Raw genomic sequence first — 26,555 nt, 5'->3', positions numbered from 1 at the left:
ACAAAAAGGCAGAGTATTACTTGAATGGAGAACGGCTGCATAATTCTGATGTGTAGAGGGATCTAGGTGTTCTCGTACATGAGTCACAAAAAGTTAGTATGCAGGTACAGCAAGTAATTAAGAAGGCTAATGGAATGTTATCCTTTACGAGAGGGATTGAATAGAAAAGTAAGGACATTATGCTTCAGTTATACAGGGCATTGGTAAGACCACACCTCGGGTATTGTGTGCAGTTTTGGTTTCCTTATTTAAGGAAGGATGTAAATACATTGGAGGTGGTTCAAAGGAGGTTTACTACATTGATACCTGGGATGAGCGGGTTATCTTATGAAGAAAGGTTGGACAGATTGGGCTTGTTTCCACTGGAGTTTAGAAGAGTGAGGGGTGATTTGATTGAAGTATACAAGATCCTGAATGGCCTTGATAAGGTGGATGTCGAAAGGGTGTTTCCTCCTGTTTGTGAGTCCAGAACTAAGGGGCACTGTTTTAAAATTAGGGGTCGCCCTTTTAGGACAGAGATGAGGAGAAATTTTCTCTGAGGGTTGTGCGACTTTGGAACTCTCTGCCTCAGAAGGCGGTGGAGGCGGGGTCATTGAATATTTTTAAGGCTGAGGTAGGCAAGGGAATCAAGATTATCGGGGCTAGATGGGAATGTGGGAATCGAAACACCAGAATGGCAGAGCAGGCTCGAGGGGCCGAATGGTCTACTCTTGTTCCTATTCCTTATGTTCTGCCCGACCCCTCTGCAGCCCATTGTAAATGTCGATGATTTTGGCAAGCTGATTGAAAGCCACACTTGACACCATTTCGGTGACTCAGTTCTTCTTAGTCCTCTCTTTCTGTTGAACCAGCTTTTTTTTTGTGACCTTCCTTTTACCCAGGGTAAGTAAATAGAAGGACTTGTGTGGGCAGCCTGATAAGAGTGTCAGGCTGAAGTTTCAAACAGTCATAGAACTGATGGCATCTGCCATCAAAGACCATCGGATTGCCCAACCCATTGCCCCCATTTATACCCAATTATAGGAACATACGAATTAGGAGCAAGAGTAGACCACTCGGCCCTTCGAGCCTGCTCCACCATTCAATAAGATCATTGCTGATCTGATTTCGGCCTCAACTCCACTTTCCTACCTTCTATCTTGACTCCACTATAGTTGAAGAATCTGTCTATCAGTGGTGTAGACTGCCGACCAGACCACCATCCATTTGTAGACCACCGGGTAAATGATTTAAATAGTATATCCGTGGATCTTTTTAAAAGATAGGGAGAAACTGTTCCCGCTTGTAAAAGGATCAAGAATGAGACGGCACAGATTTAAAGTGATTTGCAAAAGAAGCAAATGTGATGTGAGAAGAAATTTGTTCACACGGTGAGTGGTTTGGGTCTGGAATGCACTGCCTGGAAGCGAGGTGGAGGCAGGTTCAATCGAGGCATTCAAGAGGGCATTGGATGATTATTTAAATAGAAACAATGCGCAGGTTCATGGGGAAAGGGCAGGAGAATGGCACTGAGTTATAATGCTCATTCGGAGAGCCAGTGCAGACATGATGGGTCAAATGGCCTCCTTCTGCACTGTAACAATTCTGTGATTCTGGATTTAAAAACTTGAGAGAAGTAGTCAGATGGTGAAAGCAACAATTTGGCAATCTCATGCCCTTGGCCTGAGGTGAGAGGAAAATCCATTAAATCCAACGTTGATCCAGTCTTGGTGTGGGTTTATTGAACATCCACTCCCAGTGAACATCCCCTTCCAGTGACACTGAGGCTTAGGTAGCAAGGAGAAGGCTAGCTTGCCTCATCCTGGATCAAGGGAGTTGTGCCCTTTTGAGTTCACTGTTTCCACAGACCGAGTCCAATCCAACTTTTAATCGTTGGAACAGAGTACATCAATTAGTTGAACATGTATAGAATGTGTTTGTGAAGAGAGATGGACTGGAGTTATGTGATAGTTGCTGAGATGTTGAGGTCATTAGCAAGATCGGTTTGCGGGCTGAAAAGTGTTTGCTTGTTCATGAAAAGCTTCTGCAGTTTTAACGCTGGGAGTCCCAGACTCTAACTCACGCATTCGATCACCCTGAGCAGGTTCTGTAGAGATACAGATCACTTAGATGCACCGACCATGGCTCAGTGAGTAACATTCTTGCCTCTGCGCAAAAATGTGATCGGGTCAAGTCCCACTCCAGAGATTGTGCATAACATCTGGGCACTAAGGGAAGTGCTGTCCTTTGTTTGAGGCATTAAAATGGGGGGATTCTGTAATGGTAATGCCATTGATAGTCATTGTTACAACAATGACTAGACTTCAGAAGTACTTGATTGGCTGCTTGGCAATTTGGGATGTGCTAATGACATGAAAGGAGCTTTAGAAGTGAGAGTTCTTTCCTTCGTTTAAATTTAAAGATGCCATGAGGAAGCTGGGTAGTGACCTTATTTAGTTACACCTTGAATATGACCAAGGCACAAAGGAAATGGTTAAGCACTGTGGGCGGCTGAGAGAAGTATGGCAAAGTTGAGGACTGAGTCATGAGGAAAGGTTGGAAGAATCTATACTCCTCTGTTGTTAAAGAGGGCCAAAGTGAGGGGACCTGATAGAGCTGGAAAGAACAGGAAGTGAAATAGAAGTAGTCCTGGGCGCTGCCTGGAGTCAAGACTGTAGAACGGGTGGACCGAAAAGTGAACTACTAAAAGGCAATTTCACAAGGAATGGTCCATAATTAGGATGATAACCTGGGAAGTGCAGTGAATCTTCCAAGAGGTGAACGCTTCGCTCATCTGCCCTTGTCTTTGTGACCATGTCAGAAATTTTCATACTTCCTTGCCTGCCAAAAGAAACCCGGAGGATCAAGGTGGGGGTGGGGGGTGGGGGAAGAGTTTTGAGGGAAGAGAAGGTGGGGGGAGCTTTCACTTTTGGTCAACTTAGTGAGAAGTGAGGCGATGACTGCTGGAGATCTTTGTATTTCCGACGTGTGTTGTATGGGGGGTTCGTTTATAAGAATTGAACTCCCCAGTTGGTGCAACCTGTGAGTGCTGGAGGTGGCTCGGGATCCTCTGCTTACGATTAAAGATTTGTGCCTGTTTTCCTAAAGACCCACAAGTAATGGTTCCCAGGAAAACAGAAGCTGATATTGAATTAATTGCTCCCAGTTGCTGAGTGGATTGCATATATTTAGACTCGAAGATAAAATTATGCATCTGCTAAAGAGTTCCTCCAGAGTCTTTGGGGAGCCCCAGTAAAAAGTATGTCACAGTGGAGGGGAACTAGAGAATGCCTTTACTGAGGGCGCTGTATTAGTGAGAAGTTGGATCTCATGTTTAGATTAGCTTCAGGGGGGAGGATGAAAGCAGAATGTTGCAAGATATTAATGAATCTGTTTTTGTGACCAAAGATCCAGAACAGGGTGCAGTAGCATGGTGATTATGTTACTGGACTGATAATCTAGGGGCCTGGATTTATAGTCCAGAGAATGAGGGTTCAAATCCTGAGTATGAGAATTGGAGTTGTTGTTTTTATATAAAAACTGACCATGAAGCTGTCAGATTGTGGTAAAAAAAACCCAGCTGGTTCACTGATACCCTCTAGAGAAGGATACCTTACCTGGCCTGGGTCTCCATGTGACTCCAGTCCCACACCAATGTGGTTGACTCTTAACTGCCCCCTGAGGTTGGCCAGCAAGCCATTGGTGTGGGACTGGAGCTCCTCTTGTGTTGCTCAACTGTTCGCGCTGCCTGCATTATTTTGGCTGGTTCTTTTCACTCAGTGACCTCAGCGGATAAGGTTTATGTTAACGTTACGAGCAACTAGGTGAGTGAAACGTGGAGGTCATGAACTGGAAGCAAAACCATGTGGCTCGTGCCATATAAATTTATACAGCACCTTTCACAACCTCAGGACATCCCAAAGCACTTTACAGTCAATGGTATGTTTTTGCGATGTAGTTACTATTTATAATGTAGCAGCCACAGCGGCTAATTTGCACACAGCAAGGTCTGGATAATTTGTATCTTTAACAATGTCGTCTGAGGGACAAATATTGACCAGGAGACTGGGGAGAACTCCCTTGCTCTAATTCGGAACAGTAGCTGTTTTACATTCACCCAAGGGTGCAGGGGATACCCTCGGCTTAATACAGAAGGAAAATACTGTGGGTGCTGGAAATCTGAAACAAAAACCAGAAAATGCTGGAAAAACTCAGCAGGTCTGACAGCATCTGTGGAGCGAGGAGCAAGGGTTGACGTTTCGAGTCCACAGCACCCTCCTTCGGAGCGGTTTAATGTCTTGCCGGACACTGGGTTACTTCTGCTCCTTGGTGTAACTTGGAAACTGTGAGATCGGTGACCACTCCCTGTGGAATGTGTGCACGAAGGTTGTGTGGTGGGGTAAATGAGCTGTACAGCTCCCCTGACTCCTTATGGGCAAAATGACTGCCTCGGTGGGCAACTGCTCTGTGTACATTGGGGACAGGCTTAGCTGCTGCCCATTGCAATCCAACGTTTGGATCTGTGATTTGCCTGCTGACAGCAGCAGCTGAGCTAGAGGCTGCTGAGATTGGCTGTCGATACAGGGGTATTGTATGCCGTTTGATTTTATTTGAGATTATCGAGGATTAAATTACTGCCAATTGCAACCCAGTGTAATAATGTCAGTTCAATTGAAAAATTGAATCTAAATATTCTGTGGCCGACTGGCAGTCTAGTGAATAAATTCCCAACTCCTTATCCCATTAGTCCTCAAACATGTCACGTTCAACTTAGTTATAAAGGCTGCAAAGTTGATTTAATGATTATAAGCAGATTATTTAACTCAATAAGAACTCGTTGGTAGAATGTAGAAATAGGTGATTTGCTTTCAGCTCCTCTTTAATATTTATTACCCTCGTTTTAATTGTATTGGAAGCATTTAGACTTTAATTAGCCCTGTCCTTGTTTTCCCCCTCCCCCCCCCCACCCACCATCACCATCGTTTTAGTCTTCAGGTCAGGACGCACTACATCACCTCTGACTTGAATTCGGAGCTTTCAAACTTGCCCTGTGCGTGGGACAGTCTTGTGTAAGCAGTGTTAAGTGCCAGATGTGAAGTATGTTTCGTGGGAGATGGAAGGGAGTATCTCTGTAACAGTGTTTTCCACAGTCGAAAGCCTTCTAACCACTTTATACTGACGACAGTTCCATTGCGTTTTGTCTTTCAGATTCTGGTTGATTCCATCACTCTGGGCTCAGGGGGTCCGATGCTGTATGAAAACGTCACGGTCACTGAGGGAAGTCCCATACTCCGCGACTTGGTGTTCAGTCCTGATTACCAGTACATCTACGCAATGAGTGACAAACGGGTAACTAAAACCACTTTACTTGGAACGGCTCTTAGTGGGGTCCCATTTGGCAGGCCTCCGCAGAAGTTCCACCGACGGCCTATTCAACCGCGGGGTGACGGGGCTGTGGGAGGATATCATGGCCGCGTGCACTTTAGTAGCAGGGAATTGCAATCGGAAAGCCAGGAATCTAAGTTATTCCATCCTGAACCTGGTGTGAAGGGGGGATAATGGGGGTGGAGGGGTTGGGGGGGTGGGTGGTTGGGTGGGGGTGCATGGCTGATTGGGGTATGGACAAAGATTCCAAATAACCGCCTGGCCAAATTCTCATTGGGGGAAGTGTTGAGGAGAGGCTGCTGTCCACGGTGCTGAATGTCCCCTCAGAGTTGGGGATTGGAGGTGCTCGAAGCCTCTCCAGCAGTTGACCAAGTGTAGCCAGGGGCAGATGGTGCTTTGACGCTCGAATCTGTGTTTCTAACCCCAGATCAAGTTAAACTCAAAAAGCTCTCAAAATTATGACATTCTGTGCGCTCAGAGAGAGAGACTGAAAGCAAGGCACTCACTGAAGCATCATTCTGAAGAACAGCAACACTCTGTTGGAATCTAAGCAAGGGATTTGGGGGGTTTATATATAGAACTGCAGGTACTCAGGCATGATTGGAGGTTTGAATCTAATGAGAATTTTGGGTGGCTCACACATAGAATAAAAAAACCCCGCCTGTGTGTTACAGGCTGGAGTCTAATCGAGAGGTTTGAGTGGTTTATAAACAGAATGACAGCTACCCGGGTGTGAGTTACAGGCTGGAATATAATTGAGGGATTTGGGTGGTTTATATACAGAATAATGGATACCTGAGAGCGAGTTACAGGGTAGAATCTAATTGAGGGATTAATTTTTTTTAATATAGAATAACAGATACCCGACAGTGGGTTACAGGCTGGAAACTAATTGAGGCCGCATATGTAAACTCTAATATAGGACGGAGTGACAGCGAAAAACTAATCAAGGGTCCACATGGTCCTTAAAGAGAATAATAGGTTGTGGGAATAAGATATATTTGCCTTCCTTCAGCAGTCTGTGAAGCACCTGAGGCCTTTGGCATATTTGGAGATACATTTGAATGATCTCTGTAAATTTGAAGTCATCCAGAACTCTGCTGATCATGCTCTTACTCTGACCAAGTCCTATCCACACATCACCCCCTGACCTCACTGACCTACATTGGCTTCCAGTTAAGCAATATTTCAGTCTTAATATCTTTATCCTTGGTTTCAAATCTCTCCATGGCCTTGCCCTTCCCTGTCTCTAAGCCCCCTCCAGCCCCACAACCATTTGAGATATCTGCACTCCTCTAATTCTGGCCTCTTGTGCAACCCCAATTTTAATTGTTCCACCACTAATGTCGCACCTTCAGCTGCCTGGGCCCAAGCCCTGGAATACCCTCCCTAAAGCTCCTCCTCCCTGTTACCTCTCTTTTATCCTTTAAGACACTCTTGTGACCTAACCTTTGGTCCATCTGACTTAATACCTCCAATAGATGTGGCCCAATAACAGTCCTGTTAAATGTACTTTGTTGTTTATTGAAAGTTAGTTTGATTGCTGTGAAGTAACACGGGTCACTACACATTTCATAACATTCTTTTCCAAAACAACCTCAGCCTGCGTTCTGTTATATTGCTTCAGCCGGCACTCCGCTACTTAAGAATGGAGTTCTGCTCCAAAGCACTACACACAGTGAGCTAACAGCAGCATTTTGTTAGTGTATTAAACTGTCTGGCCGCTGATTTTATATCAAAATAAAAGGTTTGATTAGGGCCCAAGATACTTTGCTGTGTTTTTTAAAAAATTTCCGTTTACAAGTTCCATAAATCTTCCTCCCTTTCCCCTTACATGCAAACGGATAAAGTGTAGATAGTGTTCTTGCCAATCCAAGTGCTATTCCCGGCTCTCTGACACTGAACATCTGTCTGTTGAAGCTGCTACCTGTTTAAGTGGCCCTGATTTAAGAGTTTGATTGATGAAGGTATCTGCAGCTCTGCGATAGTCAGCAGGATAGCAGGCTGGCTTGGATGCTGATGCGCTGTATTCTGGCCAAAAGTGACAGGCAGCCTAGTCACTGAGGGGGAGTTGGGCAGGGGTGCTGGGAGTGGGGGGAAAGGGGCTATTATGATGGAACGATAAGAGTGACGTTGTGTTGCCCCAGGACTTTCAGACGAGTATTAGCGGCCTGGAGTTTCTGCTCACTTGTGTTGGTATTTTTACACACAATTTGCTTGGAACTGGCAAAGGTTGAGAGTGCGATCATTCATGCTGGTTTAAAAGTTATTGTGTTTAAGCCGACCCTGCCCCGAAAATTGGCTTTGCCTCCAAATGAATTTCTATTAATTTGAACCCATTCGTGGGTCTGCGAGAAGGCTTTAAAATAATGTTGGTTCTTTTGGGGTACAAGGGTACGAATAGGAATGTTTTGATTTTGTTTTAACTTTACTTTCAATATTTTAATTTATATGTGTCTCACTATAACTAGCAAATTATTCTGTATAGTTTTTTAATAATCATTTTTAATTTTATATAAATCGGGTTCCCCACATGTGATGGATTGATGCATAATAATTAAAAGTTATTATTTTTTTGCGATAAACCCACTTTAAGCTGTATTAATCAAACTGCACCGAGTTACTGCTCCTAAGTGTGTATTAAGGAATATTTTTTTGAAAGCACAATTGTGGGGAGAAAGTGTTGCATTCTGAAACACTGCCCGATCGTGCTGGTTCATGGCAAATTTTGTGCTCACTGATCTGCAAATGAGTTTGAGCGGAAACTTGAGAGAGAAAAGATACTTCTCACGAGAAACACAGGGTCCCAGGTTGCACCCAGAGTGGAAACTGCAGCCCAAAAGATGCTGCTTTTTAGGGGCAGATAAGAAATATAATGGGGCCCATTAAAACTCAACACGAGAGGAAAGAAACTTCCCTGTTAAAACCATAACACGCGCAAGATGCTCTCGCCACACCGTGCGGCCCCCAGCGTTCGAGGAAGGCATCAGGGTGTCCCACCAAACATTGAGGGTGCATTCCCTCTTTAAGGACACTCCCGGGGGCAAGGAGGATGCAGGAGATGGAGGAGCGGGATTCTTGTAGGATTAACATGCAGGCAGGTCTTTGTACGCCTCCAGCTCTGCTTGTTTGACAAGGATCCCGGGACAAAGGCAGCGTCAAACCTGGAGACTTGCTTGATCTCTCGTTCCTGTGCCTCACTGTGAGTTGACTGGTGGTGGTTTTTTTAAAAAAAAATTTTTTTCTTTTATTAAAAATATTCTATTGAGGGAAAGAACCATGTTTTATTGAATTTGCTCCTTGTCAGAATGCTGGGGCCTGATTGGGAATCTGCCTTCCCATTGTTTCCTGTTCAATGTGAGTTTGTGAGATTCTTAATTGAAATCTGAGGGCCTATTTATTCACTTTAATGTTGAATTAATGTGAGACAATCATTTATTCTGTCTCATTCCTCCATGAGGCGTCTATTTTTCCCCTTAAAAGGGCCTTGTGTGTAATAATACCCTGTGGCCCCACAAGCATTGCAAGCAATGATTTTATAACAGAGTTGTGAAGTACGGGATATAGGAACACTTATTTTCCGCCTCCCCTCCCCCCCCTCACTCGAATGCAGTTTCCACCAATCAGCCTTCAGTACCTTGAATGATGGGGTCATCCTCCACGAGTCGGCATCACATCCAAGGCTGATACAGCTGTTGCTCAACAGCTGCATTTATGTTCTTCCAGTGGAGGACCCTGGGCAGTGACCTGGAGTGGAACCTCTGCTGATTCCACCCCCAACACCCCGCACCCCCACCATCCCATCACCTACAGATGTTGCACATATGGACAAGTGCTCTGATACCTTCACTGAGAGTCAGCTGCCCACCCCAACCTTCAGCTAAATGCCCAGGACATCAAAGCCGCAAACACCAACTGGCTTTTGAAGTGGGCAGAAGGACTTTAGTCTCTCTCCTGACCCCAGCTGGTTTCTGCTTGGCTCCAGTCACTGTGATGCGTGTGGCAATGGTTGGAACGAGGGTACAGCGAGGCATCCTGACAGTTCAAGAGTTGGTGCCAGTTTTGTGCTGCCAGGCAATTGCTTGGCTCAAGTCGCCGCCAACAAACCCTCCTTGTGCCAATAATTGGCTCAACCATAAGCTAATCAGCCATTCAAACTCGAGGCAGGCTTGCAGAGGTTACTTGATGAAGTTGCTCAGTCACTTGCACGAGACTAGGGAATAATAGGACAGCAGGACTCAACAACAGCGCTTGTCTATACAAGGGGCTGTTTTGAAGGGAAATTTCATGCTCATCAAGTTAGTTCTGAGGAATGGAAACCCTACCATTTCTGTATCAATTAAGTGTTCCCAGATAAGCATCGCAGGGTTGGATGGAGAATCAGCACCCAGTGCTATGTCTGGACCTTATGGTACCAGGGATGGGGGAACTTAAGCTCTATGGAGAGAGTGGAGAAGCTGGGATTGTTCTCCTTAAAACAACGAAGGTTAAGAGATTTTATAGAGTTGTTGAAAGTCATGGAGAATCTTGACAGAGGAAATAAGGTGAAGGCTGTTCCCAGTGGCAGGAGGGTCAGTAACCAGAAGAGAGAGATTTAAGGTGACTGACCAAAAAAAGCCAGAGGCAACAAGGAAACATTTTTATACACGGTGGTTGTTATGATCTGGAATCTGCTGACTGAATGGGTGGTTGAGGCAAATTCGACAATAGCTTTCAAAAGGGAATTGGATAAATACTTGGGAAAACATTTATCTGGCTTTGGGCAAAGTGAGGTTAGTAACAATTAGTACAATTTGTAACTGTGGGCCCACACTACCTAGCAACTGGGCTGCTCCTCTTCAAGTCGTCCTGTTTTTCTGTGGTCCTGTGATCATAATATGACTGCATTTTATGTTCAGTTTGAGGGAGAGAAGTGTGGATCTAAGAATTGTATTTTAAACTTAAATAAGGGCAATTATGAGGGCATGAAAGCAGAGCTAGTGAAAGTGAGCTGGCAAATTAGGTTAAGGGATAGGTCAATAGAGATGCCGTGGCAAACATTTAAGGGGATATTTCAGAATACACAGAATAGATACATTCCAATGAGAAAGAAAAAGTCCAAGGGGAGGACCCATCATCTGTGGTTAACTAAAAAAGTTAAAGATAGTATAAAACTTGAAGAAAAAGCATATAATTGCGCAAAGATGGTTGCAGGTCAGAAGATTGGACAGAATATAAAAAACAGCAACGAATGACTAAAAGATTAATAAAGAGGGGAAAAATGAGAGTGCAGGAGAAAACTAGCTAGAAATATAATGACAGGTAGTAAGAATTTCTGTAGGTATTTAAAAAAGAAAAAAGTTAACAAAGTGAGCATTGGTCCTGTAGAAAGTGAGCCTGGGGAATTGATAATGGAAAAGAAAGAAATGGCACATGAATTGAACAGGTATTTTGCATAAGTTTTCACTTATAAGAGGATATAAGAAGCATCCCAGAAATAGCTGTAAATCAGGAAATGGAAGGGAAGGAGCGACTGAAGAAAATTACAATTGCCAGGGAAGTGGTACTTTGCAGATCATTAGAGCAGAGGGCTGACAAGTGCCTGAGTCCTGATGGACTTCATCCTAGGATCCTAAAAGAAGTGGCTAGTGAGATAGTGGATGCATTGATTTTGATTTTCTAAAATTCACTAGATTCAGAGAAGGTCCCATTAGATTGGAAAATAGCGAATGTAACTCCTTTATTCAAAAAGGGAGGAAGACAGAAAGCAGGAAACTAGAGGCCAGTTAGCTTAACATCTGTCATAGGGAGAATGTTTGACGCTATTATTAAAGACGTTAGAGCAGGGCACTTAGATAAATTCAAGGTGATCGTGCAGAGTCAACATGGCTTTGTGAAAGGATAATCATGTTTAACCCATTTATTGGAGTTCTTTGAAGGAGTAACATGTGCTGTGGATAAAGGGGATCCGGTGAATGTACTGTGTTTAGATTTTTAGAAGGCATTTGATAAAGTGCCACATCAAAGGTTATTGCAGAAAATAAAAGGTCATAGTGTGGGGGTAACATGTTGGCATGGATAGAAGATTGGCTAGCTAACATGAAACAGAGAGTAGGCATAAATGGGTCATTTTCTGGTTGGCAAGATGTAATGAGTGGTGTGCCACAGGGATCAGTGCTGGGGCCTCAACTCTTTACAATTTGTATAAATGATTTGGATGACAGGACCAATGGTATGCTTGCTAAATTTGCTGATGACACAAAGGTAGGCAGGAAAGTAGGTTGTGAAGAGGACATAAGGAGGCCACAAAAGGATATAGATAGATTAAGTAAGTGGGCGAAGATCTGGCAGATGGAGTATAATGTGGGAAAATGTGAAATTGTCCATTTTGGCAGGATGAATAAAAAAGAAGCAAATTACCTAAATGGTGAGAGATTGAAGAGCTCTGAGGTGCAGAGGGGATCTGGGTGTCATAATGCATGAATCACAAGAAGCTAGTGTGCAGGAACAGCAAATAATTAGGAAAGCTAATAGAATGTTATCATTTTTTGCAAGGGGAATTGAATACAAGAGTAGGGAGGTTATGCTTCAGTTATGCAGGGTATTGGTGAGACCATATCTGTGTACAATATTGGTCTCGAGTATTGCTGAAAAAAAGAGACGTGTCTAAGCTTTTTGTCTTGCATTCATCAGGACACTCCAAGAAAACCAATAGAAGGGGAAAACAACAATTTATACTGTATGTGAAGAGAGTGCTGATTGGTTGGCAAGTGGTGTTACCTCACCAACCAATCAGCACTCGTTTTCCACATACAGTATAAATTGTTGTTTTCCCCTTAAATTGGTTTTCTTGTGAGTGTACTGATGAGTGCAAGACAAAAAGCTTAGACATGTCTCTTTTCTCAGCAATACTCAAGTTCTGTACTACCAAACGACTATTAGTATTGGTCTCCTTATTTAAGGAATATGTAAATGTGTTGGAAGAAGTTCAGAGAAGGTTTACTAGACTAACATCTTGGGATGGGCGGGTTGTCTTATGAGGAAAGGTTGGACAGGCTAGGCTTGTATCTGCTGGAGTTTAGAAGAGTAAGAGGCGACTTGATTGAAACATATGAGACCCTGCGGGGTCTTGACAAGGGTGGATGTGGAGAGGATGTTTCCTCCTGTGGGAGAATCTAGAACTAGGGGTCACTGTTTAAAAATAAGGTATCATCCATTTAAGACAGAGAGGAGGCAACATATTTACTCTGAGGGTTGAGAGACTTTGGGATCCTCTTCCTCAAAAGATGGTTGAGGCAGTGGGCAGGAATTTCCGGCCACCGGGATCGTCCGTTCCCGCCGAAAGTCGAAGTTTGACTGGGCTGCCGAATCTCCAGCAGTGGGTCCTGCCATGAAGGGGCTGGAAGACCCCGGCCAGAGTCTTTGAATGTCTTTAAGGCAGTGGTCGATAGACCCTTGATAAGCAAGGGGTGAGAGGTTATTGGGGACAGGCAAGAATGTGGAGTTGAGGTTAAGATTAGATCAGCCATGACCATATTGAATGGTGGAGCAGGATCGATGGGCTGAGTGGCCTACTCCTGCCCCTAATTCATATGTGTATATGTTTCAGCCACTGGATAGGGGAGACTCAGGGCTGGAGTTGAAAATTAGCCCCAGGTTTGGAAAGTCAAGTGAACGAGGCTTTGGGACTTGCATTGCAGGTGATGGGAGAGAGAAAATGTATAGTTGCATTTAGGCGGGAGCAGAGATGGATAGTTGGTTGGTGTGTGGTGGAAGGCCTATGTGCAAGTCCATTTTCGGTCTGCATTGCTTTAAATTATGAAACCACCCAGCAGTGCAGTTTTGTGTTCTGCATTTCCAAGTTGTCTATGTATAGAGGAAGTGTTGATCAGATTTGTAACTTTAGGGTACAGATGATGCAGTCATTTTGTGGTGAATTCAGAGAATCTTGCAAAACTGGACTTGGTGTGATGTTCTTTTCCTTTCCCTACAGAGCTACCTAGACTCTAATGTTGGCCTTGATCTAATTTAGTTTCATAATGTTCAGTCTTAGCAGGAGGCCTCCACCACCTTGGTGTCAAAGAAAGTGTCATTGGATTGGTTTGTTTTCTCTATGACTGGACCAATAGAACCTCAAAATGGTAACCTTTAGGATACGTGAGGAGAGGAATTGGCCAGTGTGGTTGGTTCTAGTTTCTATCCATTAACCTCCTTACCCTCTTATTATTTTTCTGTGACCTCCCAGTCTCTTCCCTTCCTGATGAAGATGTACATCAGCCCTTCCTTCTGTGTCGTTGGTTCAAAATCCTGGAACTGTTTCCTACCAGCACTCTGGGAATGCCTTCACTGCAGGGACTGCAGTGGTTCAAGAAGCAGGCCCACCGCTATTTTATCAGGGGCATCCAGGGAGGGGTATTAAATGCCGACCTTGCCAGTGATGCCTGTACACCGAGAATCTTCTGCTTTTAAAATGCACCTAAGCACACTAGCAGATCTCCTGTGGTAATTTTCTGGTATTGTATTTGTAGCGACAGGCAAGATTAGGTTTTGGCTGTGCAATGCCCCACACAGTCAAATAATTGTCACCACTGAAAAATATCCCACTTGCCTAACCCAGTTTACTCACTGGGAATCGCATTCCGAAGGGAAATTCTGCCTTCTGGAAAGGAAGGATATAATTGCGCAGAGGGAACAAGTAAATAAATTGCGATGTATCTCAGTCCAAGGTTAAAAGCACATGGATTGTCCTAAGCAGATGATTTTGGCTGGATGGCTTATTAAATTGTTTATTAAATTGGTTTAGGCGTAAACAGCCTCTCCTGTGGAAGCACAGCAAAGAGGTTTCTGCATTGACTGCTGTGCTGTGACGTGACTTCATCTGTCATTATTGTCACGGACACCACATGGAGACCTGGTGCGCAATGGGTGCTGGGGGGGCGGTTGTGTTGGGGGGGGGATAGGGGTGTTTCAGCAGTTCTTGGATGGGAAAGGATGCTGTGAAGTACCCTGCCCCTGCTGAATGTACAGCCCTTGCTCCTTGACCTTGTGACGGGTCAGTATTTGAGCTAACGGTCAGTGCTTCCTATTTGTACAGGTGAGCCGCGTTCCAGTGGAGAGCTGTGAGCAGTATGAGAGCTGTGAGGTGTGCCTGGGCTCCCGTGATCCACACTGCGGCTGGTGCATTCTGCATAACGTGTAAGTAGTAGACTCCTCCTCATCGATCCTTGGTACCAATGTTTTCACGGCTTGGAAACTGTAAAGGAGTACGAATCGGCTGAATGTTAGACAACTCTTTTCCCAGAGGTTAGTGAACTCCCGGAATGTGTTATCCGCCGTTGTGAAAGGTGCTAGTTCTTTGTGTGCCTGCCAAAGGGAGGTGGAGCGATTTTTAGATGGGGCAGAGACTGCATCTTGAAAAAGGCAAGTGGTTTAAATAATGATGTACTGGGTCTGATTGTCCTGAAGTTGGAGAGGAATTTTCCTGTTTGACACAACCCCCCACCCCTGCCCTCTTGGCCCCGGGTTTATGCTGGCCTCTCCCACGAGATTTTGTTTTTTATTCATTTATGAAATGTGGGCGTTGTTGGCTAGGCCACCATTTATTGCCCATCCCTAATTGCCCTTGAGAAGGTGGTGGTGAGCTGCCTTCTTGAACTGTTGCAGTCCATGTGGTGTAGGTACACCCGCAGTGCTGTTAGGGAGGGAATTCCAGGATTTTGACCCAGCGACAGTGAAGGAACGGCGATATATTTCCAAGTCAGGATGGTGGGTGACTTGGAGGGGGACTCCCAGGTTGGTGGTGTTCCCATGTATCTGCTGCCCTTGTCCTTCTAGGTGGTAGTGGTCGTGGGTGTGGAAGGTGCTGCCTGAGGAGTCTCGGTGAGTTCCTGCAGTGCACCTTGTGGATGGTACATACTGCTGCTACTGTGCGTCGGTGGTGAAGGGAGTGAATGTTTGTGGGTGAAGTGTCAATCCAGCGGGCTGCTTTGTCCTGGTTGGTATCAAGCTTCTTGAGTGGTGCTGGAGCTGCGCTCATCCTGGATTACACTGATGCTGGGGGCAGTGGAAGTGTCCAGTCAGGAAGTGTCCCTCCCTCTCTCTGCCTGCCATGTTTGGCACTTAACATTGCTGAGACATTGCAGGTGGAAAGTGAAACTAAATGTGGAACAGGACTGTAGCAGTGAAGACCGAGGGGCAGGACTGTAATGAGCAAACGTAAGAAGAAAGGCTTACATTTCTAAAGCGTCTTTCATGATTCAGGACATCCCAAAATGCTGTACAAGCAGTGAAATGTGGTCACTGTTGTAGCTTAGAGAAATGTGAGGCTCAGTTTGTTCACAGCAAGATTTCAGAGGCAGTAATCTGATGGTGGCCTGGCAATTGTCTTTTTGTATTGAGGTTGGCTGACAAATAAAGTTTGCCCTCAATGCCCCAGCTCTGGAATAGTGCTGTGAGACCTTCCTTACCGACCTGAGAGGGCAAATGGGGCCTCACTTTAACATTGCGTTCAAAAGACAGCGCCTCATTTGTGACTGCGTTGGGAGTGCAGCCTGCCGCATGAGTGTCAGGAAGTATTTCTTTACATAGATGGTGGTCAAGAGCCTGGAAAAGATTGACAATGTTGGTTGAGGACAGTCCCCAGGTCGCTCTGGAACCGGCGAGATGCCGTTTTGGGTTTTATTTTTAATTCATTCATGGGATGTGGGCTTCGCTGGCTTGGCCAGAATTTATTGCCCATCCCTAATTGCCCTGGAGAAGGTGGTGGTGAGCTGCCTTCTTGAACCGCTGCAGTCCATGTGGTGTAGGTCTGTTTAGGAGGGAGTTCCATGATTTTGACCCAGTGACAGTGAAGGACTGATGATATAATTCCAAGTCAGGATGGTGAGTGGCTTGGAGGGGAACTTCTAGGAGTTGGTGTTCCCATCTATCTGCTGCCCTTGTCCTTCTAGGCGGTAGTGGTCATGGGTTTGGAAGGTGCTGTTGAAGAAGTTTTGAGGAATTGCTGCAGTGCATCTTGTAGATGATGTGCATACTGCTGCCACTGTGTGTTGGTGGTGGAGGGAGTGAATGTTTGTGGATGGGGTGCCAACCAAGCGGGTTTCTTTGTCCTGGATGGTGTTGAGCTTCTTGAGTGTTGTAGGAGCTGCACTCATCCAAGTAAGCAGAGAGTATTCCATCAGACTCATTACTTGTGACTTGTAGATGGCGAACAGATTTTGGGGAGTCAGGATCTGAGTTACTCACCACAGAATTCCCAGCCTCTGACCTGCTCTTTTAGCCATGGTATTTATAGGGCTGCTGCAGTTCAGTTTCTGGTCAATGGTAACCCCCAGGATGTTGTTGAGATGTTAGGGTTGGTGTGGTGGAAGGAAACAGAGGCAATGGGTTCAAGGGCCTCCTTCGTCTGAACCAGTCGTGTCATTGTTGGGTGGATATGCGTGTGATCCACGTGCACATAGGACTGCCATCGGCCCAGCTCCTCTTTCATGCATTTACACAAAGTAGCGCTCTCTAAGCTAGATTATTGCACACTTGCTATTTTCTTTAGGAGGACCACTGACATTTATTGCGATCGATGGTGTGTTGAAAATCTCCAGCATTGCTCAGAAATGGAAATGACATTAATCTTCTCATTTTTTGTCTTTCTTTGCTGACCAAATAAAATGCAAAGTGTTAATGGACACTTTTTTATTTGCAGAAGAGCTTAATCAGTAGTATTGCAGACGTATTCCTCCACTCTGCAATATATTGCTCTGATATGCACAGTCTGCAACTTTCTACATTTTATATTAAATTGAGCCAAAAATGAAATGCAAATTGAATTAAGTTGTGGATTTTTTTCATCCTGAAAGGTAACTGTTTTCCCCCCCCTCTGCTCTTGAGCATCTCATCTCCTGAGAATTCCACAGGTGTCTCTGCTTCCTGGTACTTCTCTCAATGGGCTCAATCTTCATTGCAACAAGGCATTATGCACCAACTCTGGCTCAGTGGCGACGTGCTCGCCCCAGTCAGATGATTGTCAGTTCGAGTCCTATTCCGAAGATTTTTGCTCTTAATCCAAGCTGACGCTCCCATTGCGATACTGAGGGAGCTCCACATTGTCAGAGGCATTGGGCTGCTGGTTGAAGGCCTGTCTTGCAGTTCAGGGAGGGAGACCTCCCGTGGAGCTGTTGGGAGAAGAACAGGGGGAGTTCTCCCAAGCTGACCAACCTTTATCCCTCAACTAATGCCATTAAGAGTAGATTATCTGTTGAATTCATCTCATTCGTGTTTGCGGGAGCTTACCTTGTGTAAACCTCACAGTTCCCTGACCCCTCCCACCACCCCCCACCCTCCCTGCCAAAGACACTGCTGACAGTGAAATGCCCTTGTTTATGAAGTTATCCCTCAGAAGTACCTGGATGAGCACTTGGCATGTCATAACATTCAAGGCTATGGGCCAAGTGCTGGAAAATGGGATTAGGTAGGTGGTTCAGGTGTTCCTCACCTGTCGGTGCAGACTCGATGGGCCGAAGGGCCTCTTCTGCACTGTGAGATCCTGAGAATGCACATCTCCGAGAGTGAAGATCACCCACTTTGCTCACCAAGAACCTTTGACTTTGAGCCAGCAAATTCGGCGGACAACCCCTCTCATTTGCTTTCGGTGATTTTTGAACCATGGATCTTACTCCAGAGCATGAAAACTCGGAAAATTGGTGGAGCATTCAGCCGACCGAATCTCATTCCTCCAAGCTTCCGGCCCTCCTAGCTCCATTTGGTATCTTCTTTCAACACATCCGGTTCTGTGAGTGCTCTCGCCACAGCTTGGCCGGTGAGAGGGGTTGGTGCAGATGGTTCCCACGAGGCAGGACAGCAACACATGTTGCAAGGTTCTCGACTGCAAGTGGGAACAAATTGAGCCGGTCACGTTGTCCTTCACTGTGCGTGACCTTGGCTGTAAACCACAAGGGCCTTTGTTAATCTTCATCAAACTGGATGTGATCACGAGCAGGATGGAACAGTTTGGGACCCAGGCATTTGCTGTTGCTGCCAAGAGATAAGGCCCAGATGGCTCGAATCCATCTATCCTGCTGTATAATGCAACACTGAGCAGTTCAGCACCATACTCACGGCAACGTTACACGAGATGGAGAGTGAATGGTAACACTTAGCAGTGGTCATGGATTGCACACCAAATCCATTGGCTTCAATGTCAACCCAGGGTCAACCCTGTGAGCACTGGGGGAAGGATCCCCAACGTTAGAATTGTGGGTCCTGAGGAGCAGCTTCCTATGCTGATGCCTTGGAGTGGTCCTTAAAGAGGAAATGCCCAACGCTTAGTGAGAGAGAAGCTCAGTCTGAGGTTGTACTGCCAGTTATGCCCAGCTCCACGGACCATGGGGTCAGGGTGGTCAAGTTCAGCGCAGTTGGCTGGAAGAATCCCTTAACATGGAGGGAATGAGCTGCCAGGGATGATTTTTAAACCCTGGGCACTGGATTCATTTGGAAAACAGATGTTGAAATGTGGAGTTGGCATTCTCGCTTTACCGACATGGACTGGGGTCTTCAAAACTCAGAAGGAACAATCAAAAATATCAATTTCTACAGGGAAAAAACAAACCCTGAGCATAATGATGCTAAATGTACTTTACCCTTCAACTCACTTTCATTAGCAACTAATCCGAACAAAATATAACTTTTACCCAGAATTAGTGCCAACTGCTTTCCTCCTTTGGGAGTCACTATAAACTTCCTGTTTCCTCCACTCTCTCTCCCTTTCTTCCTCTCCGCTCTCTCTTCCCCCTTCTCTCTCTCTCTCTCTCTCTTTTCCCTGCTTTCCCTCACCCCCCCCCACTTCATCCCCCACTTTTTTTCTTTCTTTCTCTCTCCTCTCTTTCCCTCTCAATCCCATCCCCCTCCCTGTCTCTCTAGCGCTCTCTCCCTCCCTTGTTCACTCCCTCCCTCGCTCCCTCTCCTGCGGGTCCACTCTCTTTATTTTCCTCTTCAATGTAGTGCCCTGGCAGTATGTCATTAAAAGGGGATGTTACACTGGGGGGACCCTTCTGCTATCTCAGGTGGGCATAACAGATCCTCTGACGTCTGAACAGTAAGAGAGTTTGGCCTAGGTCCTGAAGCAACATTCATCTTCATCTGTCCCTCTGTATCTCGCATGCTCCATGGTTTTGTTAGGGGAAGATCGTGTCTTACTAAGTGATAGTTTATCCCGTTTCTCAGAATTGTTTCCAATAATTTTCCCACCACCGAAGTCAGACTGAGCGGCCTATAATTTTCTGGCCAATCCTTCAGACCCTTTTAAAATAATTGTACAACGTTTGCAGACCTACAACCCTCTGGTACCTCGCCTGTATCTAGTGAGGATTGGAAAATGATCCTCAGAGTATCCGTTATTTCCTCCCTGGTTTCCTTCAACAGCCTGCGATACAATCCATCCGGCCCTGGTGATTTATCCACCGTCTGCGATGCCAGTCCCTCCAATACTTCCCCTCTCACTGTGCTGATTGTATCTAATGTTTCACTCACCTCCTCTTTAACTAGACTGTCTGCATCATCCCTCTCCTTAGTGAAGACAGAGACAAAGTACCCATTGAGAACCGTGCCCACATCTTCTGCATCAGCCCACAAGTTACCATGTACATCTCTGATAGGCCCTACATTTTCCTTAGTTATTCTCTTGTTCTTGATGTACCTGTAAAACATCTTAGGATTTTCTTTGATTTTACCTGCCAATATTTTTTCGTGTCCTCTCTTTGCTTTCCTAATTTCCATTCTTACTTCACCCCTGTACTTTCTAGACTCCTCTAGACTTTCTACAGTATTGAGTCTTTTGTGATTGTCATAAGCTTTCTTTTTCTGCTTTATCTTGGCCTGTATGCTTCTGGATAACCAGGGGGCTCTAGATTTAGCAGTGCCGCCCTTATTCTTTGTGGGGACATGTCTACACTGTGCCTGTAGAATCTCGCCTTTGAATGTCTCCCACTGATTTGACAGTTTTTCCTTCTAATAGCTGTATCCAGTCCACACTCACCAGCTCACCTCTCAGCTTTGTAAAATTTGTCCTCCCCAAATTAGAACTTTTACTCCTATTCCATCTCTGTCCTTTTCCATAATGACGCTAAATCTAATTATGGTCACTATCTCCAAAATGGTCCCCCACTGCTACTCCATCCACTTACCCAGCTTCATTTCCTAAGACTAAATCTAGAATTGCACCCCCTCTTGTTGGGTTTGTTACGTGCTGGCTAAAAAAGTTCTCTTGAATGCAGTTCAAGAATATTGCGTCCTCTGTGCTCTTCACACTATTTGTATCCCAATTGATATCAGGGGCAGTTGAAGTCCCCGATGATTACTGCCCTATTGTTTTTGCACTCCGAAATCTGTTTACATATTTGCCGTCTATCTCTCTTCCACTATTTGGGGGTCTTTGCTACACTCCTAGCAGTGTGGCTGCCCTTTTTTTATTTCTGAGATCAACCCAGATGGCCTCATTTGACAAAAGCAAAAAACTGCGGATGCTGGAAATCCAAAACAAAAACAAAAATACCTGGAAAAACTCAGCAGGTCCGACAGCATCTGCGGAGATGAACACAGTTAACATTTCGAGTCCGTATGACTCTTCAACAGAACAGAAGAGTCATAGGGACTTGAAACGTTAACTGTGTTCATCTTCGCAGATGCTGTCGGACCTGCTGAGTTTTTCCAGGTATTTTTGTTTTTGTTTTGGCCTCGTTTGATGCTTCACTTAGTGCATCATCCCTCCTCACAGCTGTTGTTGATTCTTTAACCAATAATGCTACATTCCCACCTTTTTTATCCCCCTCCCTACCCTGTCTGAAGCTCTATGCCCAGGGATGTTGAGCTGCCATTTTTGCCTCTCTCTTTAAGCCTAGTTTCCATTATAGCGATGGTATCATTCTGCCTTGTGTCTGTCAGGGCCCCCAGCACATCGGCTTTATTTACTATGCTCCTTGCATTTACATATATACCCTTTAACGCTGCCAAATTCCTGTGCTGTACACTTTTTAAGCTGTGCTGCTTCTGCCTTTCAGAGTCACTCACTAATTCTCTGTCTCTCGTTCCCTGATTTGAATTTGCCTTCAGGTTCCCAACCTCCTGCCAATTTGGATAAACCTCCCCACCCCTTCCCAACAGCACTAGCAAATCTCCCTGCGAGGATATTGGTCCCAGTCCTGTTCAGGTGTAGACCGTCCGGCTTGTACAGGTCCCACCTTCCCCGGAACCGGTCCCAGTGCCTCAGAAATCTGATGCTCTCCCTCCTGCACCAGCTTTCCGGCCAAGCGTTTATTCTATTGCCTCCCTCAGTTTGTCGTTACCAAACTCGGAAATGAGTCTCTTCTCTCCTCTAAGTTTGGATTGTAGTGTCAGGAGGTTGGGAGTCTGTTGTGGAAGTAGCTTGCGCAGTGCCTGTGGGGGATTCGGTTTGGTTGTGTTGAGAGTTGTGTAGAATTAAAGGCTGAGACCATTTGTTTGGTTTTGTTCTCTGGGGCTGGTTTGAGTTGTGTCGGGAAGCACGAGGTTCAGTCCCAGCAGGAGAAACATTGCAACTGCCTCCCAGCCTGAGGGAGTTATAGCCTGGAATTCACTCTGACTTCCTGTCTCCTCCCAGCCTCTTACTGTCTCTCTGCTGCCCCCCCACCCCTCTCTCCGTCCTCCCCCCCACTCTCCATCCTGCCCCCCCCTCTCCGTCCTCCCCCCTCTCCATCCTGCCCTCCCCCCTCTCTCTGTCCTGCCCCCCTCTCTCTGTCCTGCCCCCCTCTCTCTGTCCTGCCCCCCTCTCTCTGTCCTGCCCCCCTCTCTCTGTCCTGCCCCCCTCTCTCTGTCCTGCCCCCCTCTCTCTGTCCTGCCCCCCTCTCTCTGTCCTGCCCCCCTCTCTCTGTCCTGCCCCCCTCTCTCTGTCCTGCCCCCCTCTCTCTGTCCTGCCCCCCCTTCTCTCCATCCTGCCCCCCCCTCTCCCCGTCCTGACCCCCCCCTCTCTCCGTCCTGTCCCCCCCTCTCTCTGTCCTGCACCCCACCTCCGTCCTGCCCCCCCTCTCTCCATCCTGCCCCCCCCTCTCCATCCTGCCCCCCCCTCTCTCCATCCTGCCCCCCCCTCTCTCCATCCTGCCCCCCCCTCTCTCCATCCTGCCCCCCCTCTCTCCATCCTGCCCCCCCCTCTCTCCATCCTGCCCCCCCCTCTCCGTCCTGCCCCCCCCTCTCTCCATCCTGCCCCCTCCCTCTCTCCATCCTGCCCCCTCCCTCTCTCCATCCTGCCCCCTCCCTCTCTCCATCCTGCCCCCCCCTCTCCGTCCTGCCCCCCCTCTCTCCATCCTGCCCCCCCCTCTCCATCCTGCCCCCCCCTCTCTCCATCCTGCCCCCCCCCTCTCTCCATCCTGCCCCCCCCTCTCTCCATCCTGCCCCCCCCTCTCTCCATCCTGCACCCCCCCTCTCTCCATCCTGCCCCCTCCCTCTCTCCATCCTGCCCCCCCCCTCTCCATCCTGCCCCCCCCTCTCTCCATCCTGCCCCCCCCTCTCTCCATCCTGCCCCCTCCCTCTCTCCATCCTGCCCCCCCCTCTCCATCCTGCCCCCCCCTCTCTCCATCCTGCCCCCCCCCTCTCCATCCTGCCCCCCCCTCTCCATCCTGCCCCCTCCCTCTCTCCATCCTGCCCCCTCCCTCTCCATCCTGCCCCCCCCTCTCCATCCTGCCCCCCCCCTCTCTCCATCCTGCCCCCTCCTCTCTCTGTCTCTCTCTCTCTTGCCCGCCCCCCTCCTCCCTCCCTCTCTCCCCGCCCGCTTTTCTCTCTCAGTCTCCCTCTCGCCCTCCCTCTCTGTCCTGCCCCCTCTCCCTCTCGCTAACCTGACCGATTCAGTAGGAAGCAGGGCGCTCTCCATTGCAACATCACTTGAGAGGTTTAAAACAAAGAGAAATTCCACACCTGGGAAGTACGGGCTTTACAGGATATGGAGACGACAGGTGGACGAATTGGCATTACAAATATGAAGAACTAACCGGACTGACAAAATGGGAGAGCGAGTTTGATGGGATAAATGCCTTCTTCCCATTCTCGCGCTCACTGGGGATAATGAGGCGAGCAGTTTCTGAAAAGGGAAATCCCGTCTTTCAAGCTTTATCTCGAGATTCACTTCTGTGATAAAAGTCAAGAAAATCTTCCTGTTAATGCTCTCACACTAATCTGCTTTAGAATTAACAGTGATTACACCAAGGGGCCACGGGTGTGTGACAGACCAAGTCTACAGTGGAGCCATAGCAGCTTGATCTTGATATTAAACTGTGATCATTTAAATTGGGACATCAATTATTCAGGTGCCATCATTTCCTCTGTTTTCACAAGATGATATTGCTTCTGTCCACAGATGTACAGAGCCCAATGTGGCTTAACATCAAGTGACTTGGGTTTAAAGAGGATTGTGTCTTGTTAAGACAGCAGCTGACTATAAATTATTCAATGCAGCATGGATGGAAACACTAACACGATTTATATTTATGTTTGGAAAATTGAATTTTCAATGCAGGAGATCACAAGGAATTAATACATATCGGGTAGGGGAAAGAGAGGAGAGCGTTCACCAGCGAGGCCATTGTCACTGCTTTTATTGCCACTCCCCGATCCAAATAGGATATTTTCCCTCGAGTGTGTGGCCGACCAGCTTAACTGATTGGGAGGAGGTGCTAAAGGTGCCAGTGGGGCCAAGGGCCTTTGTAAGTCTAGTCTGGTGGAAGCACCTTGGTTCAGAAGCTAGGGGGCCAAGTCATGGGAGCTTTACTCCTTTATCTGTGACCTACAGCATTCTCCACTTTTAATATGGTCGAAAAGAGAGACATGTCAAGGTGTTTTGTTTTGTATTTGTTGTGACTCAGTTGACAGTTTATTGTGACTTGCACGGTGACCAAGTTGGTACTTTAGATAGAGTAGTTCTGCAGTCACTTCTTAGGTGGAGCACATTCTGCTTATTTACAAGGTATTCAGCTGCTACACATGTGTGCTTCTACACCAAACTCTACCTACATACTTATGCTGCTCATTTGCAGACTACTGACTTCCAACTAACTACTAACTAATGACTGAGGTAGCCCATGCTACTCTTCTATTGGTTACACAAGGTCATGTGATCTTCCTTTATAACATCATTCTTAAAGGTATACTGCACATTAGCCACAGCCATAGTTACCACAGTATTCATCAGGACAAACACAAGAATGTCAAATTTCAAATGATCCCCACAGTTAAAAGGGTGCTGATTGGTTTGCAAGTTGACTCTGATTGGCTGAGGCATTGCTGTGGACCTTTGTCACCAATCAATGCCTTGGTCAATCAGAGTTGACTTGCCAACCAATCAGCACTCTTTTCTCTTGCAACAAAAGTTGTTGTGATGGTTTGAAATTTGGCATTCTTGTGTTTGTCCTGATGAGTGCAAGACAAAAAAGCTTTGGAAACATGTCTCTCTTTTCAGCGATATTCAAGTTCTGTATTTTCTACTTTGGTAGTATTTCTGAGGAATCTTAAACCACAATCTAATGGAATGGCAGAACAGACTCATGGGGCTGAATGGCCTCTTCTTATTCCTGTGTAACAACTGTGTTTGTAATTTACGTTGTATCCTCTGTACCTGTTAGCTAGTCTTTGGAGTGACACAAACCCCAGTATCTGCATTTAAAAAAATCCCTTGAAACTGGCTCCCAACTTTCCCCCTTTCATCTCCCTCTTGCTAATGAGGGACACACTTCTCACCCTTGACCTTTCACCTTTGCTTAGCGATGCGATCTATGGCCTGGTCTTTATCTGTTGTGGTGCCTGCTCTATGCTTCAGATGTGCTGTGTGTGGTCTCAGTAAACGCTTTATTTAATAATTCTCGAGTTTAAAATGTTTTATTGAAGGAGCCCCGGGCAGGATTTGTTAGCAATAGAAGTGCCAACAACCTGACAAATTATGCAATCTGAAATCTAATAGACGTGCAACACAATAGCCTTCGTTGGGCTTTTCAGTCAGGTGGCATTTAATTTTGGCCCAGCTCCTTCAGGTGGACCTTCATCTAGAGTTAAGATTAAACCCCCCCACGGATGCATTTGGGGGTTCAGCTGAGAAGGGCTGAATCTCCACCGTGCACTTTAGGGTTCACCGAAGGTGGCAGGAAATAACTCCGAGTGGTGATTCGATTGATGCCGAGTTTGGCTTTTAAAAGCTGGAGAGAGAGAGAGAGGGAAGACTGAGAGGCGACGGCTCCACAGGCTTGAGATCCTAGCGGTGTAGAGAGAGAGAGAGAGTTGGGCCATTTGTTCTGCGTAATTCTTTGTGAATAGGGATGGACAACGATTGCTGGCCTTGTCAGCGACACCCCCACCCCAAGGATAAATTAACATTTTTTTAAAACTCTCTTGTTATTTGAGAGTGTGCGGCGTTGTGGATGGGTGGTAACTGAAGATTTTTGATGTTGCTTTAGATGCTCTCGCAAGGACAGGTGTGACCGAGCCAATGAATATCAACGCTTCGCGGCGAACCTGCGACAGTGTGTCCAGCTGAGTGTCCAGCCTAGAAATATCTCTGTTACCATGTCCCAGGTTCTGGTGAGTTTGATTGGATTTTTCAGTCTGTGTGCATGTGCGTGTGTGTGCACGTGCGTGCAGTGCATGTGCGTGTGTGTGCACGTGCGTGCAGTGCATGTGCGTGTGTGTGCACGTGCGTGTGTGCGCACGTGCGTGTGTGCATGTGTGTGCGTGTGCATGTGCGTGTGTGTGCGTGCATGTGTAAAACCAAAATGAAATGGTCAAGCTTCTCAGTTGTGTCTTTAATGTCGTCATTAATCCAGTTCACCACAGAACTGATTGGAATTGAATGTGAATTTGGGACCTGGTCATACCAAGCTCTTTGAAGTGAAGACCTCATCGGAGCTTCTGCCTCAATGTTTGGGGTTTGGAGGGAGGGAAGGGGGAAGGAGCAGGAGGGAGGGAAGGGGGGAGGAGTGGGAGGGAGGGAAGGGGGGAGGAGTGGGAGGGAGGGAAGGGGGGAGGAGTGGGAGGGAGGGAAGGGGGGAGGAGTGGGAGGGAGGGAAGGGGGGAGGAGTGGGAGGGAGGGAAGGGGGGAGGAGTGGGAGGGAGGGAAGGGGGGAGGAGGGGGAGGGAGGGAAGGGGGGAGGAGGGGGAGGGAGGGAAGGGGGGAGGAGGGGGAGGGAGGGAAGGGGGGAGGAGCGGGAGGAAGT

General features: G+C 46.7%; 1 protein-coding gene across 1 annotated transcript in view; it reads left to right on the top strand.

Annotated features, from left to right (window-relative positions):
• The window catches only part of LOC144673607 (plexin-A1-like), a 316,439-nt gene that overhangs the window by 151,160 nt on the left and 138,724 nt on the right, over positions 1-26,555 (top strand). The window contains exons 3-5 of the mRNA XM_078535357.1: positions 5,188-5,328; positions 14,438-14,538; positions 25,800-25,923. Of these exons, the coding sequence (XP_078391483.1) occupies positions 5,188-5,328; positions 14,438-14,538; positions 25,800-25,923 (366 nt within the window). The remainder of the gene's footprint in view (positions 1-5,187; positions 5,329-14,437; positions 14,539-25,799; positions 25,924-26,555) is intronic.

This window comes from Cetorhinus maximus, unplaced genomic scaffold (assembly GCF_964194155.1).
Source record: "Cetorhinus maximus unplaced genomic scaffold, sCetMax3.hap1.1 HAP1_SCAFFOLD_398, whole genome shotgun sequence".
Classification (NCBI taxonomy): domain Eukaryota; kingdom Metazoa; phylum Chordata; class Chondrichthyes; order Lamniformes; family Cetorhinidae; genus Cetorhinus; species Cetorhinus maximus.
The sequence above is the reverse complement of the archived record's forward strand: the minus strand, read 5'-3'. Positions and strand labels throughout refer to the sequence as shown.